The sequence below is a fragment of the Prionailurus bengalensis genome, chromosome E2 (genome assembly GCF_016509475.1).
Source record: "Prionailurus bengalensis isolate Pbe53 chromosome E2, Fcat_Pben_1.1_paternal_pri, whole genome shotgun sequence".
NCBI classification, from domain to species: domain Eukaryota; kingdom Metazoa; phylum Chordata; class Mammalia; order Carnivora; family Felidae; genus Prionailurus; species Prionailurus bengalensis.
This window is the reverse complement of record NC_057352.1, coordinates 4041147-4057679: the sequence shown is the minus strand read 5'-3', so window position 1 is coordinate 4057679 and position 16533 is coordinate 4041147. Positions and strand designations below refer to the sequence as shown.

The 16533-nt window shown below is 52.7% G+C and overlaps 2 protein-coding genes across 3 annotated transcripts; one reads left to right on the top strand and one right to left on the bottom strand.

Moving 5' to 3' along the window:
• Nucleotides 1-5259: 5259 nt before the first annotated feature.
• Nucleotides 5260-14113, bottom strand: OSCAR (osteoclast associated Ig-like receptor). The gene is made up of 5 exons (XM_043600149.1): nucleotides 13239-14113; nucleotides 12507-12539; nucleotides 8035-8334; nucleotides 6775-7056; nucleotides 5260-5840 (listed from the first exon to the last, which is right to left on the bottom strand). Exons 1-5 carry the CDS (start codon nucleotides 13273-13275, stop codon nucleotides 5704-5706), a joined length of 789 nt encoding a protein of 262 aa, XP_043456084.1. The 5' UTR covers nucleotides 13276-14113; the 3' UTR covers nucleotides 5260-5703.
• Nucleotides 14114-14203: 90 nt separating this feature from the next.
• On the top strand, nucleotides 14204-16520 carry NDUFA3 (NADH:ubiquinone oxidoreductase subunit A3). Of its 2 annotated transcripts, none has more exons than XM_043600148.1 (4): nucleotides 14204-14321; nucleotides 14547-14621; nucleotides 15847-15924; nucleotides 16369-16520. In XM_043600148.1, exons 1-4 carry the CDS (start codon nucleotides 14219-14221, stop codon nucleotides 16458-16460), a joined length of 348 nt encoding a protein of 115 aa, XP_043456083.1. In that variant the 5' UTR covers nucleotides 14204-14218; the 3' UTR covers nucleotides 16461-16520. The 2 variants fall into 2 exon arrangements, with proteins under 2 accessions (XP_043456083.1, XP_043456082.1); XM_043600147.1 differs by having other exon boundaries at nucleotides 14520-14621.
• Nucleotides 16521-16533: the final 13 nt, after the last annotated feature.

Sequence of the window (16533 nt, the reverse complement as noted above, 5' to 3'; positions counted from 1 at the left end):
ATCGCGACCTGGCTGAAGTCGGACGCTTAACCGACTGTGCCACCCAGGAGCCCCACCCTCCCATTTTTAAAAAATGATTGTGTGCGATACCTCCCTCCCTCCCTCTCTATCTCTCTTTGTCTCTCTTTGGTCCTCCTTTCGTGCTGGCTCAGAACCACCTAGGAAAGCTACATACTGACAAAAACAAAGCTGTTGATAAACAGCCCTAGACTGTTTCATCTATATATTGTTAAGTGATAGAGAAATCAAATTACATGGTTTTCTTTTTCTTTGGCGGGGGGTGGGGGGGGGTCTCTTGGTTACAGCAGCTGAAAGTGCTCCCTGATCAGTACGGCGACTACCAATTTGGCCCGTGCTTTCCTGGGTGAGCTTCATGAGAGCAGGGTGTGTGTGCTGTGTCCCCAAGCACCAGCACAGTGCCCCACACGAGGTGGGCATTGGACAGATGTGTCCCAAGTGGGTGAATGGGAACTGGGAGGGGAAGCAGGGCTCGGGGCCGAAAATGCACATCCTAAGGATGAACAGGCCCAGGTTTGCGACAAAAGGAAAAGAGGTTTCCGCTGAAGCTAATAGTATTAACTTTGCTTTTGCTATTGTAACAGATTGTCACCAACTCGTGGCCTGAAATGACATAAAATTTTTATCTTTCTGTTCTGGAAATCAGAGGTCCAAAATGGGTGGAGAGGCTGCCTTCCTTCTGGAGGCTGTAGGAGAGACCCAGGTCCCTGACTTTTCCAGCTTCTAGAGGAGCTTGCGTTCCTGGCCTTGTGACCCTGCCTCATGCTGACCTCTGCTTCTGTCTCTAGGTTCTCTTCTCTGACTCTGACCTTGCTGCCTCTCCCTTCTTTTTGAAAGAAATTTTTTTTAATTTTTTTTAACATTTATTTATTTTTGAGACAGAGAGAGACAGAGCATGAACAGGGGAGGGTCAGAGAGAGAGGGAGACACAGAATCCTAAACAGGCTCCAGGCTCCGAGCGGTCAGCACAGAGCCCGATGAGGGGCTTGAACTCACGGACCGTGAGATCACGACCTGAGCTGAAGTCAGACGCTTAACCGACTGAGCCACCCAGGCGCCCCAAGAAATTTTTTTTTAATGTTTATTTTTTGAGAGAGAGAGAGCACGAGCCGGGGACAGGCAGAGAGGGAGACACAGAATCCAAAGCAGCTCCAGGCTCCGAGCTGTCAGCCCAGATCCTGACACAGGGCTTGAACTCATGAACCAGGAGATAATGACCTGAGCTGAAGTCAGCCGCTTAACCAACTGGGCCACCCAAGCGCTCCCAAAAATAAAATCTTTAAAGAAGAATTCTTTTTCTTTATTTTTATTTTTTTAACTATTCATTTATTTTGAGAGAGACAGAGCAAGCAGGGGAGGAGTAGAGAGACAGGGAGAGAGAGAATCTCAAGTAGGCTCTGTACTGCCAGCACAGAGCCTGATGCAGCACCTGAACCCACGAACTGCAAGATGATGACCTCAGCTGAAACCAACAGTTGGACATCCAACCAACTGAGCCACCCAAGTGCCCCAGAAGAATTACATTAAAAAAAAATTTTTTTTTGATGTTTATTTATTTTTGAGAGAGAGAGACAGAGCGTGAGCAGGGAAGGGGCAGAGAGAGAGAGGGAGACACAGAATCTGAAGCAGCTCCAGGCTCCGAGCTGTTAGCACAGAGCCCGACGCGGCGCTCGAACTCACTGATCATGAGATCATGACCTGAGCCGAAGTCGGATGCTTAACTGACTGAGCCACCCAGGCGCCCCAAATAATTAAATTAAAAAAAAATTTTTTTAGTGTTTATTTATTTTTGAAGGAGAGAGAGAGACAGAGCATGAGTGAGGGAGGGGCAGAGAGAGAGGGAGACCCAGAATCCAAAACAGATTCCAGGCTCTGAACTGTCAGCACAGAGCCCGACGCGGGGCTCAAACCCACGAGCTGTGAGATCATGACCTGAGCCGAAGTCAGCCGCTTAACCACCCAGGCACCCCTCTATCTCCCTCTTTTAATAAGGACCCCCGTGACTGCATGGAACCCACCTGAATAGTCCAGGATAACCTCCCCTCGTGACCCTTAACGTAATCACACCCGGGAAGTCCCTTTCACCATGTGTAACATTTTCACAGGCTACAGGAATTGGGACATCACGTTCTGGGGGGGCCCATCATTCTGCTCGTTGCCCAAGGGCGAAAGTACAGAGCCCGCTTAGATAACTAATCTTCAGCGTGCTGAGCTCACCCAGCCACACAGTGCGTGCTTCCTAAGACCCCTCCCAGGCCCTGGAGACATAGTGATGAAACGACCTGGCCACTCCTGGGAGGATCTTGTGGTCTAGTCTGGGAAAGAGAGAATCAGAACACGGTCCAAGTACTCGATTCGGGGACGACAGGGCACTACGGAACACACGTAGGCCGGGCAAAAGTTGGCAGTTGAAACGGCATCTACTCTGAGGCCAGAAGGCTGAGAGTGGTGGACCCGGCCAGAGGAACTAGGGAGGAGGGAGGGGAGCAGATCTGTCACGGCCTCCTTAGGAACGCCTTGTAAGTGCTGAGCAATTGTGGGTGACGAATACCAGGAACCACCGCCTCAGGGACGGTAAATTGCTTTGCAGTTGTTAAATGTGATCACGTTCCCCTTCCTCTTCCTCATTCAGAAGTGGAAGTGACCGAGGAGACCAAAGAAGACTTGACTCCACAGCCTGGAAGGGACGGCTGTCGTCACTGTTGCTGTCCTGGTCCTGCGGCACAACCACGGGGAACAAACCCCACAGCCTGACGGCAAGGGCCCTCTGAAGTCCCAGACCAGACACACACACAGGCCGTAGGGGGCTGGTGGTGGTGATGATGGGGGTTGCCCGGCGGACCGACCGGTGCAGAGGCACCGTCACTGGTAGAGAATGCAGTTAGTACTCTCACGACTGCTCACTCAGTAATATTCTATGAATAACGTTAGCCATCAATAATCTTCTATTTTCACCTGGCTCCCCTGCATGCCTTTCTCGTCCTCCCACGCACACTTTCCGTCTCCAAGCCCTTCTCGCCACTCAGCACTCATATGTGCCTTTCCTGCTTTATGCCTCATTTCGGTGGGGCACACATCCCTCTCTGTTGTTATTACATTTTCCACCTTCCCCTCCCCCTCTCCCCACTTTAGGAAGAAGGACTCTTCAGGCCTGTTGGATAAGTAAATGCATAAGTTGGGGCACCGGGCTGGCTCAGTCGGTGGAGTGAGTTTGGGTGGCTCGTTGGGTGTAGAGGTTACTTAAAAAATAAAATCTTTTTTTTTTAATGTTTATTTATTTTTGAGAGAGACAGAGCATGAGTGGGAGAGGGGCAGAGAGGGAGAGGGAGACACAGAATCCAAAGCAGCTCCAGGCTCCGAGCCGTCAGCACAGAGCCCGACACGGGGCTTGAACTCACTGATTGTGAGATCATGACCCGAGCCGAAGTCGGACACTTAACTGACTGAGCCACCCAAGCACCCCCAAAAATAAAATCTTTAAAGAAGAATTATTTTAAAAAAATTTTTTTAACTTCATTCATTTATTTTGAGAGAGACAGAGAGGGCGAGCAGGGGAGGGGTAGAGAGAGAGAGGGAGAGAGAGAATCCCAAGCAGGCTCTGCATTGCCAGCACAGAGCCTGATGCAGGGACTGAACCCACGAACTGTAAGATGATAACCTGAGCTGAAACGAAGAGTCAGACACCCAACCAACTGAGCCACCCAGGCGCCCCAGAAGAATTAAATTAAAAAAAAAATTTTTGACGTTTATTTATTTTTGAAGGAGAGAGAGACAAAGCGCGAGTGGGGAAGGGGCAGAGAGAGAGGGAGACAGAGAATCCGAAGCAGGCTCCAGGCTCTGAGCTGTCAGCACAGAGCCCGACGTGGGGCTCAAACCCATAAACCATGAGATCATGACCTGAGCTGAAGTCGGAGGCTTAACCAAGACTGAGCCACCCAGGCGCCCCAAGAATTAAAATTTTTTAATGTTTATTTCTTTTTGAGAGAGAGAGCACGAAGGGGGTAGGGGCAGAGAGAGAGAGGGACTCCAGGCTATGAACTGTCAGCGCAGAGCCCTATGCGGGGCGCCAGCCCACAAACCATGAGATCATGACCTAAGCCAAAGTCGGACACTTAACCAACTGAGCCCCCCAGGTACCCCAAAATCTTTTTAAAATTTTTTAAAATGTTTTTTAATTCATTTTTTAGAGGCAGTAACAGAGTGTGAGCTGGGCAGGGGCAGAGAGAGAGGGAGACACAGAATCCGAAGCAGGCTCTAGGTTCTGAGCTGTCAGCACAGAGCCTGATGCAGGGCTCGAACCAGCGTACCCTGATATCATGACTTGAGCTGAAGTCGGAGGCTTAACCGACTGAGCCACCCAGGCGCCCCCCAAAATCTTTAAAAAAGAATTAAACGCATCAGTTGGTTGATAGATACTGAGTAAGTATAGTAAATAGGTGACTGGATTAGTAAGCTGATTAACTGATTCATAAAGGGAGGAATGGGTGTAAGAATGAATGAATGATGGGTAAGGGCAAAAGAAAGGATAGAAAATCCAATGAGAGCAAGTGCAAAGGGGACGGAGGGATGGAAGGAAAGAAGGATGAGAATCAATGAGCAGGTGGATGGATGACGAGAAATGAGCGAGGGGGTGGTGGAAAAGCAAAGGAACCAGAAATGAGTGGAAGCACAAAGTCAGGGGGAGCCTCCCTGATGCGCCACTGACTTCCCGTACGACCAGGGGGGAGCTTCAGGCCACCCCTCTGTTCCACCATTTTCCATTCCATTTTACAGGAGAAACTTGAATGTAGTCAGGCCTTCCAGAGAAACGTAAGAGGGGTTAGCAAGCAGGCTGCGTGAGGAACGGTTTATGTTATTTTGACAACCTCGAAGGCAGCCAAGAGCCAGCGGGGAAACAGGCCAGGTGCAATGTGTTAACGTCCACGTCAAAGGTCTACTGTGCACACCGCCCTTGCTGTTGCCTTGGCAGTGGATGCCTCTTAATCCTAATGACGGCTCAAGAAACCAGTCTGCAGTGCATGCGAATGAAGCTGTAATTAGAGAAGTTCCACTTGATCTGACCTCGGCCCACCTTTGGGGAAGGTCTGAGCAGGGGGTTGAAAGAGGTTTGCTCGGCGACCGGGAATGATGTCACGAAGGAAGTGGCAGCGAATTGCTTACAAGGTGAGCTGGAGCTGGCACCATGGAAAAAAAGACTGTGACTTCATTCCAGCCCTGAGCCTTGAGTAGAAACCACACTCATCCGATAGCTAACATTTATTGAGCGTTTGCTATGGGCCAGTCGCTTTTAAGGGCTTTGTGCGTATTGCCCACTTAATCCTACAATAATCCTAGGAAGTGAGTATTATCAGTGAGCCCATTTTACAGTCCAGGCAACTGAGACTTGGCAAAGGTCATCTTCCTAGTATCCCAGCGAGGAGGCAGCAGCACTGGGAATCGAACCCAGGCCTTGTGACTGGGAAGCCTTAACCACGGATAGAGCCTTCCACGGATCTAGGAGGTACTGGCCCAGAAGGGAGGGAGAACACACAGTATGAAGCAGATTATTATTCAGCAGCTGGGCTCAGCCCAACTGTGGGGCTCTTGCAAGGGCCGCCGGTCCAACCCCGGGAATCCCTGCTTCTTCTCGCCACCTCTGGAAAGTCTTCTCACGCTTCAGGGAGTCTATGTCCAGTCCTCCAGGACTCAGGGCCGAACACTACATGGGATGCGACTCCGGCTGCGCCAGTCCAAAAAGACCAGCGTGCCCAGGGAGAGGAGCACCAGGCCGGCTAGCCCCAGGCGGACGAGGTTGCCCTGTGTGTAGTCCAAGGAGCCTGAGCCTGCAGGGCAGCGAGGAAGAGGGGTCTTCAGCTTCCGAACCCAGTTTCGGCCTGCCCTGCCCTCCTGGTCTCTAACCTCCAGGGTGACACTGCAGACACAATTCCCAGTCTCAAAGTTGAGGTGGGTCAGTGTGAGCAGGGGTCCTGAACCCTTGGGTTTGGGGAGGAGGGGATAGGGCCTGAACCCCCAGGTTGGGGAGCAGGGAGGAGCCAGGGGCCCAACGGCGGTGTCAGATGAGAAGGGGCTGGGGGCGCAGACCCCCAGGTGAGTAGCAGGAGGGGCTGGGGGCCCCGGACTCCCAGGATGCGGGGAGCAGGGAGGGGCTGGGGGGCGGGACCCTTGGGTTGAAGAGCAGGGAGGAGCTGGGAGACCAGACCCCTGGGTTGGGGAGCAGGGAGGGGCTAGGGGCCCAGACCCCCTGGTCGGATGAGAAGGAGCTGAAGGCCCGGACCCCCAGGTGAGTAGCAGGAGGGGCTGGGGGCCCGAGCCCCTAGGATGGGGAGCAGGGAGGGGCTGGGAGACCTGACCCCCTGGTCGGATGAGAAGGAGCTGAGGGCCCGGACCCCCAGGTGAGTAGCAGGAGGGGCTGGGGGCCCGAGCCCCTAGGATGGGGAGCAGGGAGGGGCTAGGCGCCCGGACCCCCGGGTTGGGGAGCAGGGAGGAACCCGGGGCCCAGATCCCCAGGTCCGATGAGAAGGGGCTGGGGGCCCGGACCCCCAGGATGGGGAGCAGGGAGGGGCTAGGGGCCCGAACCCCCGGGCCCGATGAGAAGGGGCTGGGGACCCGGACCCCCAGGATGGGGAGCAGGGAGGGGCTAGGGGCCCGGACCCCCGGGTCCCATGAGAAGGGGCTGGGGGCTCGGACCCCCAGGATGGAAAGCACGGAGGGGCCGCGGGTCCGGAAGCAGGGGCTGGGGCCGCGCGCAGCCCTCACCGTCGGCGCTGATGACCAGCGGCTCGCTGCGCTGCGAGAGCACGTACGGGGAGGACGGCGTGTGGTAGTAGCAGCTGTAGGTGCCGGGCGCGCGGGCGCCGCGCAGCGGGAAGTCGGCCCAGGGCTGCGCCGAGCGGCGGTACTGCACCGGCGCCGCCTCGCCCACGCGGTACAGCGCGAAGCTCATGCCCCCCAGGCGGCCCGCGCAGCGCAGGCTCACGTTGGCCCCGGGCGCCACCACCGGGCCGGGCAGCGCCACCAGCGACGGGCGCGGCAGCTCGTCTGCGAGGGGCACGGACGGGGGCGAGCGCTGGCGCGGCCCTGCGCCCCCCCCCCCCCCCCGCCGCCCTTCCCCGGCTTTCGCCCCTCTTCCTCCTCCCCCTCCTCCTGCCGCCTCGGCCTCCCTCCCTCCGGTGCCTCCTGGGCTCCCTCTTCTTCTCCCTGGTCCCTTCCCCCTTCCTCGTTTCCCCCTTCCCTCTCCGCCCTCGGCCTCTTCCTCCCTCCGTCCCTCCCCCTCCCCTCCCCTTCCCCTCCTCATCCCCCCTCCCCCCTCCCCTCCCTCAGTCTGTCCGTCCCTTTCAATCTCTGCCTGTGTCTCCCTCAGTTTCCCTGCCTCCTCGTGGATCTCTGTGCCCTTTGCGTCCTTGTCCCTGTGTTCCCCCTGTGTCTTCGTCCCCAAGTATGCCTCTGTGTTCTCCGCGTCTTCATCTCCATCTCCCTCCATGTCCCCTTTTCTCTCTCCGCTTGTTGCCTCACCAAAATTCTCGGTGTTTTTCTCTCCCCCCCCCCCCCGTGTGTTTTACTGTCCTGAATCTCAGAGGCAGTGTCTCCCCAATATTTTCTCCTTGTGGTTCGGGGTTTCTCCCAAGGCTTCCTAACCTCAGCACTAGTGACATTTTGGATAAATCTGGATAATTCTTTGTTTTACGGGAGGAGGGTGCGGGCTGCCCCGTGCTTTGCAGCATCTCTGGTCTCGCTCTACCCACTGGATGACAGTAGCACACCTCTCCCCAGTCACGGCGACCAAAAACGTCTCCGGATATTGCCAAAGATCACCTGGGGGGCACAGTCCTCCCTGTTAAGAATCACCCCTGCTTCTCTGGTTCTCTTTCTCCCCCCATGTGGCTCTTTTCCTCTGTGTCATTGTACAAGTCTGTCTCTATGTCTCTTTCAGCTCTCTCTCCCTGTATGTCCGTCCCTCCTTTTCCCTCCCTCATCCTGCCCCAGTGTCCCTTCTTTTTCCCCACCCCAGGACCTCACCTGTCACAAGCAGTTCCAGCGTATCACTCGGGTGGGACCAGACACCCAGACCCCAGCCTAGCCTCCGGTAGCAGCAGTGGTAACTGCCCCCCTGGGCTGGGGTCACCTCCTCCAGGAAGAACTCTGCCAGCTCCATGGACACGCCCCGGTACAGCACAGGGATGATCCTTCCAGACTTGAAGAGTGCAAACCTCCAGGCAGGTTGAGGTGCCCGGCAACTCAAGGTCACGTTGACCCCAGGGGTTACAATTGCGGCAGGCTGAGCCCCTAGCCACGGCTTGGGGTATGAGGCTGGGGGGACTGAATAAACAGGGCTGCCTGGGTCCCTGGGCTTCCTGAGAGCCCGAGGAGATGGGGTGGGAAGAGAATCACCTGGGGCGATCACTGCTTCTTTCTCATCCTCAGTTTCCTGCTTGCAAAACAGGAGGCACTGACTCCAGTCAAGGATTGTCAACACTAGCTACAAGTCAGAGCATCAGGGCAACTCCTAAGCTTTACTCCATGGTTTGTTTGAATGTTTGTTCATTTCTCAGAGAAAGAGACAGAGAGAGACAGAATCAGAAACAGGCTCTAGGCTCCAAGCTGTCAAAACAGAGCCTGATGCGGGGCTCGAACTCATGATCTGTGATGAGATCATGACCTGAGCCGAAGTCAGATGCTTCACTGACTGAGCCACCCAGGTGCCCCCAGAGATCCTATTTCTTGCCCTGCACTATGCCAAGCTCTGAGCCAAGGGTTCTTAATTTTTTTTTAATGTTTATTTATTTTTGAGACAGAGAGAGACAGAGCACGAACAGGGAGGGTCAGAGAGAGAGGGAGACACAGAATCTGAAGCAGGCTCCAGGCTCCGAGCTGTCAGCACAGAGCCCGATGCGGGGCTCGAACCCACGGACCGCGAGATCGTGACCTGAGCCAAAGTCGGACACTTAACTGACTGAGCCACCCAGGCGCCCCAAGGGTTTTTAAATTAATTTTTAAAATACTCACTCCAGGCTCTGAGCTGTCAGCAGAGAGCCTGATGCAGGGCTTGAACTCATGAACCATGAGATCATGACCTAAGCCAAAGTCAGATGCTTAACTGACTGAGCCACCCAGGCGCCCCTTACTCCATGGTTTTTAAACATAATGTCAAGGGATTGGGTCCCAGAAATCTGCAATTTTTAATTGCTCTTGACTATTTTTAACATAGTCAACATATTTCAATAGTTGCCAGAACTCGCTATCTATTTGGGTAGAAAAAAAAAAAAGTAGTATCTGTACCTGAGACCATTCCCCAAAACCAGCTCCAGGTTAATTAAAGACCTGCATTGTTTTATTTTGTTTTGTTGTACTGTTGAAGTATGAGAAGAAAATACAGGAAAATATATTTGTCCTGGGGGCAGAGACAGCTATCTTTTTTTTATTAAATTTTTTTTAACGTTTATTTATTTTTGAGACAGAGAGAGACAGAGCATGAACAGGGGAGGGGCAGAGAGAGAGGGAGACACAGAATCGGAAACAGGCTCCAGGCTCTGAGCCATCAGCCCAGAGCCCGACGCGGGGCTCGAACTCACGGACCGCGAGATCGTGACCTGGCTGAAGGCGGACGCTTAACCGACTGCGCCACCCAGGCGCCCCAGAGACAGCTATCTTAAAACATAAAACAAGAAACTCAGGAGAGACCAGGTTAATTAATTTGATGACTTCAAATTTTTAAAGTTGTGTTTGAGAATAGAAGAAATAAGCTAGAAGACAAGCAGCAGCCCTGACAGAAATGACTTATTCATTAATCACAGAGATTAAGAGTATGGAAAGAGGGGGATCTGGGTAGCTCCGTGGACTGAGTGTCTGACTTCAGCTCAGGTCACCATCTTGCAGTTGGTGAGTTCAAGTCCCACATCAAGCTCACTGCTATCAGTGCAGGGCCCGCTTCAGATCCTTTGTGCCTTTCTCTCTGTCCCTCTCCCGCTTGCATTCCCATTCTCTCTCTCTCTCAAAAATAAATAAACATTTTTTGGGGCGCCTGGGTGGCGCAGTCGGTTAAGCGTCCGACTTCAGCTCAGGTCACGATCTCGCGGTCCGTGAGTTCGAGCCCCACGTCGGGCTCTGGGCTGATGGCTCAGAGCCTGGAGCCTGCTTCCGATTCTGTGTCTCCCTCTCTCTCTGCCCCTCCCCCGTTCATGCTCTGTCTCTCTCTGTCCCCAAAATAAATAAATGTTGAAAAAATAAATAAATAAACATTTTTTAAAAAGGAGTAGAGAAAGAAACCCCAAACCCAGCCAAGTTGAAAACTGGACAAATTATATGAATAAGGCAGTACACAGAAGAGGAAGTCCAATCGATTAGAACACATGGCAGGGGGAGGGGAAGTTGCTTAATGTTAGTAGCAGTCATTTAAAAAAATTAACAGTTAAGATTTTTTTTTTTTTTTTTTTTTGCATATCAGCTTGTCAAAAATTTAAACAATGGTTTATATCCTGTTTGGGTGAAGACAGAGTCAAACGAGTAGTTAGGTCCACTTAAGTGCACCTTTTGAGAAGGCAATTTGTCCATTTCTATCAAAATACACAGAGGAAATGAGAAACAACCCAATAATTCCCGTTCTGCCCTACACAAATGTAGCTGTATGGGCACAAAAAGCTCATACTGGAGCACTCGCTGAATTATTGATTGGGGTAGGGCCGGAGGAGGATACTGGAAGTAACCTAAATATACATCAATAGGACCAATAAAATAGAATCCTAGCATACATCAGCAAATGTTAAACGGTATTTTTTTTAAAAAGCAGAGTTAGTTATAATAATACGGAAACATCTGCAACACAGATTGTAAAGTGAAAAATGTGAGAGGCAGAGCATTGTAGGTCATGAAATATCAATTTTGCCTCAGCAAGAAAACAAAGAAGTATATAAATACATACATGTGTCTGAATGCATGGGGATTTTTTTTTAAATAAGGATTCAGAGCTTATTTAAGGAAGATGGGGAAGTGAAAGAGGGAGTTTCTAAGTCCTTTGGTAATAATTTTTAAATCATGAATATATGTTAGATTTATCACTAAAAAATAATAATTTAAAATAAATTGATAGCTAAGTATCAGTTGTTTTCCAGGTGATTCTTATTTGAAGTTGTCATGTGGTGGGGAGGTTTCAGAGAAAGAAGAGATCTCACCAATCAGAAAACTTGAAAAGAGGGGTGCCTAGGTGGCTCAGCCATCTGAACATCCAACTTCGGCTCAGGTCATGATCTCACGGTTTGTGGGTTTGAGCCCCGCATTGGGCTTCAAGCTGACAGTGTGGAGCTGCTTGGGATATTCTCTCTCCCTCTCTCTCCCTCTCTCTCCCTCTCTCTCCCTCTCTCTCCCTCTCTCTCCCTCTCTCCCTCTCTCCCTCTCCCTCTCCCTCTCTCCCTCTCTCGCTGTGCTCCTCTCCTGACTCGTGCTTTCTCTCTCTCTCAAAATAAATAAGTAAAAAAAGGTAAGAAAGAAAGGAAGAGAAAGGAAAAGAAAAGGAATGAAAAAGAAAAGAAAGGCCAAAACCTGTAAAGAAACCCAAGGCTATCTCAGGGTGGAGAATCTTACTCTCGTGGATGTAGGGTTCCAAATGGGGCAATACTCGGCATTGCCAGAGATCCTATTTCTTTTTTTTTTTTTAATCTTTACGTATTTTTGAGAGAGAGAGAGAGAGAGAGAAAGAGAGAGAGCGAGCAGGGGAGGAACAGAGAGAGAGGGAGACACAGAATCTGACGCAGGCTCCAGGCTCTGAGCTGTCAGCACAGAGCCTGATGCGGGGCTCGAACTCACGAACTGTGAGATCATGACCTGAGCCGAAGTCAGATGCTTCACTGACTGAGCCACCCAGGCGCCCCCAGAGATCCTATTTCTCGCCCTGCATTATGCCAAGCTCTGAGCCAAGGGTTTTTAAATTAATTTTTAAAATACTCGCTCCAGGCTCTGAGCTGTCAGCAGAGAGCCTGATGCATGCATGGCTTGAACTCATGAACCATGAGATCATGACCTGAGCCAAAGTCAGATGCTTAACCGACTGAGCCACCCAGGGGCCCCTTATTTTATTTTTAAAGTAATCTTTACACCCAACATGGAGCTCAAACTCATGACCCCGATATCAAGAGCCCCGTGCTCTTCCCGCTGAGCCAGACAGGCGACCCGTACACATGGGTGATTTTATTACATCCACAGGAAAGCCCATTCACAGAGAAGGAAACAGCAAGCGGTAATTTGTTCAAAGTTGTCAATGAATAATATGGTGAAGCTTACATCTCTTTAGCTGACTCACCTATCCTGGTCACTAAAGGGAGTGAGGTTAGAAGGAAAGAAAGGAAGGAGAGGGGAGACAAGATGAAAGAAGGGAAGGGAGGGAGGGAGGGAGGAAAATACAGAAATCTGGGGTGAAGCTGGGCACCAAGAGAAAATCTGAGTAGTTGGAAATGGGCTGTCAGCAGCATACAGGTGAACAGATGGAGGGTATTACTCACCAGTTGGCGTGATGTCTGCATCACACAGAGGCCCTGCGGAAGGTGGAGGGGCTAAGTCTTTTCAAAGCCCTAGGCTCTGCCATCCTATCTCATTGTGAACCCAGGAACCTAAGTCCCCAGGCCCTCCTTCCTCTGGGAAACAGGATCTTACCTCTCTCAGTAGCCATAACTGTGGACTTCAGTCCTCACCTACTTCAGAAGCCCGAAGTCTGGCCCCAGCCCCCTCTTGCCTCTACACCCAGTGTTCAGGCCCTTGGACTCCCTTCCCCTTTTCCAGGAGACAGTAATCTGAGCCCACAGGGTCTCCTCCCTGGGGGTCAGGAGTCTGGACCCCCAGCTCCCTTCTCCCCAGAGACCCAAGTGGTCTGGCTTCATCCCCTCCCACATCAGAATCTAGGATTCTACACTTGCTATCCCCAGGAGTTCAGGTACCCTAGCATCCTCCTGCCTCCACACCCAGCGAATCCTGTCCCCACTCCCTCCTCTTCCCTTCCAGGAACAGGAATTCAGGGTCCATGTGTCCTCCTGCTTTAGGACCCAAGGATCTGGCCCCCCTGCCCTGTCCCCTTATTCTGGCCTAGAATTCGGGACCCTCAGCTAGTGCTGCCTATCCTGTACCTGCCCTCAGGGAGACTCAGTAGCCCTCATCCTTGCCCCACACCTGCTCCACACAGCCTATCTCCCTGCACCCCAGCCAGCCTGGGACCCAGGGAGAAGGGGGGAGCAGCTCACAGAGGGCCAGCAGCAGCAGGATCAGCACCAGGATCATGGTGGGCAGATCTCGGCTGGAGCAGAAGTAGGAGCCAGGGCTCAGCCGTGCCCTCTAACGTCTCAGGAAATGCAACATCAGAAAGTCAGAGCTCTGTTTAAGGAAGAGAGGAGGGAAGTGGGGGCCTCTGGGTGACAGAGTCACAGCCCCATGGTACTGTGGAAAAAGCTGGGAGAATGGGCAGTTCAGTAATTAAAAAAAAAAAAAAAAAGACAACTAGCACTTATTATGTGCCAGACCCTGTGCTGCACTATTCTGGGGGCACAGAGAGGAGTCAGACCCTATTACTGCCCTAGAGCAGCTCCCAGGCTGATGTAAAGAGAGAGGCCGACCGTGTGAGTTGAAAGGAAGAAAGAAAGAAAGAAAGAAAGAAAGAAAGAAAGAAAGAAAGAAAGAAAGAAAGAAAGAAGAAAGAAAAGAAAGAAAGAAAGGGAAAGGAAAGGAAAGGAAAGGAAAGGAAAGGAAAGGAAAGAAAAGAAAAGAAAAAAGAAAAAGGTGAGCGACTATGGAGGACACATATGGCGCTGAGAAAATCCACAGAAGGCCCTTAACCCTTCTGGGATGAGAGTTAAAGCTTCCAGGACGAACTGATGTTGAGCTGCGACCTCAAATGATAGTTCAGTCATTTGTCCTCTCCCAGCCTCCGCTTCTCCATCTATAAAATGGGCTTTCCTGAGCAAACTCTAAACTGAGGACTATTGCATTCCGCCTTAGATGGGTCGCAGCTGGAGGACTGGGAGTACAGCTCCGGAGTGACTCCTAGGCGAAAGAGACAGGTTTGCACTTACATCTGCAGCGCCGCCCCCTTTCTCGCCACCGCTTCGGACAGCTGTTCTGCGGCAGTGCGCACGCGCGGGCTCAGACTGCGGAGACGCGCGCGGGGACCACAAGTTCCGGAGTACTCCGCGTCCTCGCCGCGGCCCAGGACAGCTGCTCTTTGCCAATGCGCACGCGCAGATTCAGCGAAGCCTCCGGCGCAGGGACCACAACTCCCAGAGTGCTCCGCGCTCTTGCCGCCGCCGCCGACGCGACCAAGATGGCCGGGAGTAAGTGCTGGCGCCGCAGGCGCGCGGGGCCGGGTGGTTCCGAGAGCCCCGAGCAGTGTCGGGGGTAGGGCAGGGCCGAGTCCCGGTAGAGGCGGAGGGGTCGGGGTTAGCGGGGGACGCGGAGATCACGAGAGGGCTCCTTCGGGGGGGGGGGGGTGGCGCGAGAGGGTTAGAGGTCATCAGGGGCATGCCCTGCAGGGGTGACCCTCCTCGCCCCCGCTCCAGGACTCACCGCCTTCCTCAAGGATGTCTGGGCCAAGGAGCCGGTGCTGGTCGCGTCCTTCACCATCGCGGGCCTCGGTGCGTGAGCGTGCATCGCCCCCACCTGGCGTCCCAGCTTTACCCCCATTCCCCGCCCTCGCCGAAGGTCCCATCGCTCCCCACCTGCGTCCATCCTGGAGCTCCGAGGCCCCGTCGCCGCCCTCAACGTTCTGTTGCTCCGCTCGTGTGTCAGCGCCCCCACGCCGACCCCTTGCCTACCCCCCTCGCCAATATTATGACTCCTTCCCACCCGTACACACCTACCCAAGAGGCCGTGATCCCTCTAAGGGACAGGTTCTCAGCCCTGGGTGTCCGTTAAAAGCACCGGAGCGGTAAAAATGTCCGAATCCTATCCACTTTCCACACTCGCTATCAACCAGATTCAGTGTGTAGTTGAGTGGGGTGGAGGTGGAGCAGGGGAATCTGTATCCTTTGCAAATCCTCAGTGCTGCCTTGATTGATAACCTCTGTTATAGAACAAGGCTACTCATACTTCAACGTGCACTGGGGGTCACTCGCTGGCTGTCATTGCATAGGTCTGGGATGCAGCGTTTATATCAGGGTCCCAGGCCTTGTCAGCACGGCTTATGTGTGGGCCACACACTGGGTAAGGTTCTAGAGCCCCTGTCCCATACGGCCGCCACCGGCCACACTAGCCACTGAGCACCTGAGAAGAAGCACTTTTACGCTCGTGGAAAGTACACACCAGATTGCAAGGAACAGGACGAGTATATAAAATATCTCAAGCTTTTTGCATGTTGACTATATGCTGAGTTGTTTGGGATGTACCAGGTTAAGAATTTTTTTAATTCATTTGTATCCTTTATTTTTAATGTGAGTGTTAGAAGGTGGGAAATTAAAGATGTGGCCCTTACATTTGTTTTGGACAGTGCTGGCCTAGAACATTGTTTTATACTCCCTCTGGGACTCCTGGCTCCAACCCTAGGTGAACTGTAATTTCTCAGAGACTAATCCTTTCTCAATGACAACCCCCCTTTCCCTGATTTTGTTACAGTTCATGATTTCTTTGGAACATTCCCAAAATGCTCCCCTCCTCTACCACCCCTGCTGCTTCATGACCACCTCTATGGTCCTGCATTCATTCGGTGACCACCCCTATTTCTTCCCTCCACCCCCTCTCCTGATGATAAATGGGGATCCCAGAGTGCCAAGGGGCCTCCTGGAGGGGCCAGGACCCCTGACCACCCCCAACCCCCCGCCCCAGAGCCACTGTCCCCTGGGCCTCACTCCTGTCTCTCCACAGCTGTAATTCTGCCCACCATCAGCCCCTTCACCAAATATGCCACCATGATCAACCAGGCCACGCCCTACAACTATCCAGGTGAGCTGGAAGGAGGGCTGCCCAGAAGGGGTGGGGGTGGGGGTAGACTTCCCTGTGCTGGGGGAGGAGTAAGAATGGGTGGGTCTTTCCTCGGCCGGGACAGATTCTGCAGTGCAGGCTGGACTTTGTTTTTTTCTTTTGAGATCCAAACCACGTGCCATAAAACTTACTTCCTGTCTGTGTTTACACTTCTGAGTTTCTGTCATTGCAGATTTGTATTCCTCTCTGGGTTTCCTACTCTGTTGCTTTCTGGATTTTTGTCATTCTGGGTCTCTGCCCTCTCTGCTCTCCCATCCCTCTGTGTCTCTATACGCCTGCTTCTCTGTGTCCCCTCTCTCCCCTGGGGTCCCGTTTCCCTCTCTGGGTATAAACTGCCAGTCTAGCCTTTCTCTATGGGCCTCCCGAGATCTGCTGGTCTCAGTGGGCCACCTTCCTGCCCCACAGTGCCCCTCCGAGATGATGGGAACATGCCTGATGTGCCCAGCCACCCCCAGGACCCTGAGGGTCCAAGCTTGGAGTGGCTGAAGAAACTGTGAGCACCTCCGGTGACATGGAGGAGGCCCCCTCCCCTGTGGCCAATAAAATGTGAAAAGCGACCCCAGAATCTGA

Excerpts from the sequence above, each read along its gene's own strand:
- NDUFA3 (XM_043600147.1), top strand. The coding sequence starts at position 14,219 with ATGCGCACGCGCAGATTCAGCGAAGCCTCCGGCGCAGGGACCACAACT. Across the intron at positions 14,322-14,519 it reads CGCGACCAAGATGGCCGGGA|GGGTGACCCTCCTCGCCCCC; the intron begins GTAAGTGCTGGC and ends CATGCCCTGCAG. Across the intron at positions 15,925-16,368 it reads CACGCCCTACAACTATCCAG|TGCCCCTCCGAGATGATGGG; the intron begins GTGAGCTGGAAG and ends CCTGCCCCACAG.
- OSCAR (XM_043600149.1), bottom strand. The coding sequence starts at position 13,275 with ATGATCCTGGTGCTGATCCTGCTGCTGCTGGCCCTCT. Across the intron at positions 8,335-12,506 it reads TGCAGACATCACGCCAACTG|TCCCCCCAGCCTCATACCCC; the intron begins GTGAGTAATACC and ends CTGTTTATTCAG. Across the intron at positions 7,057-8,034 it reads GCTGGAACTGCTTGTGACAG|ACGAGCTGCCGCGCCCGTCG; the intron begins GTGAGGTCCTGG and ends TGCCCCTCGCAG.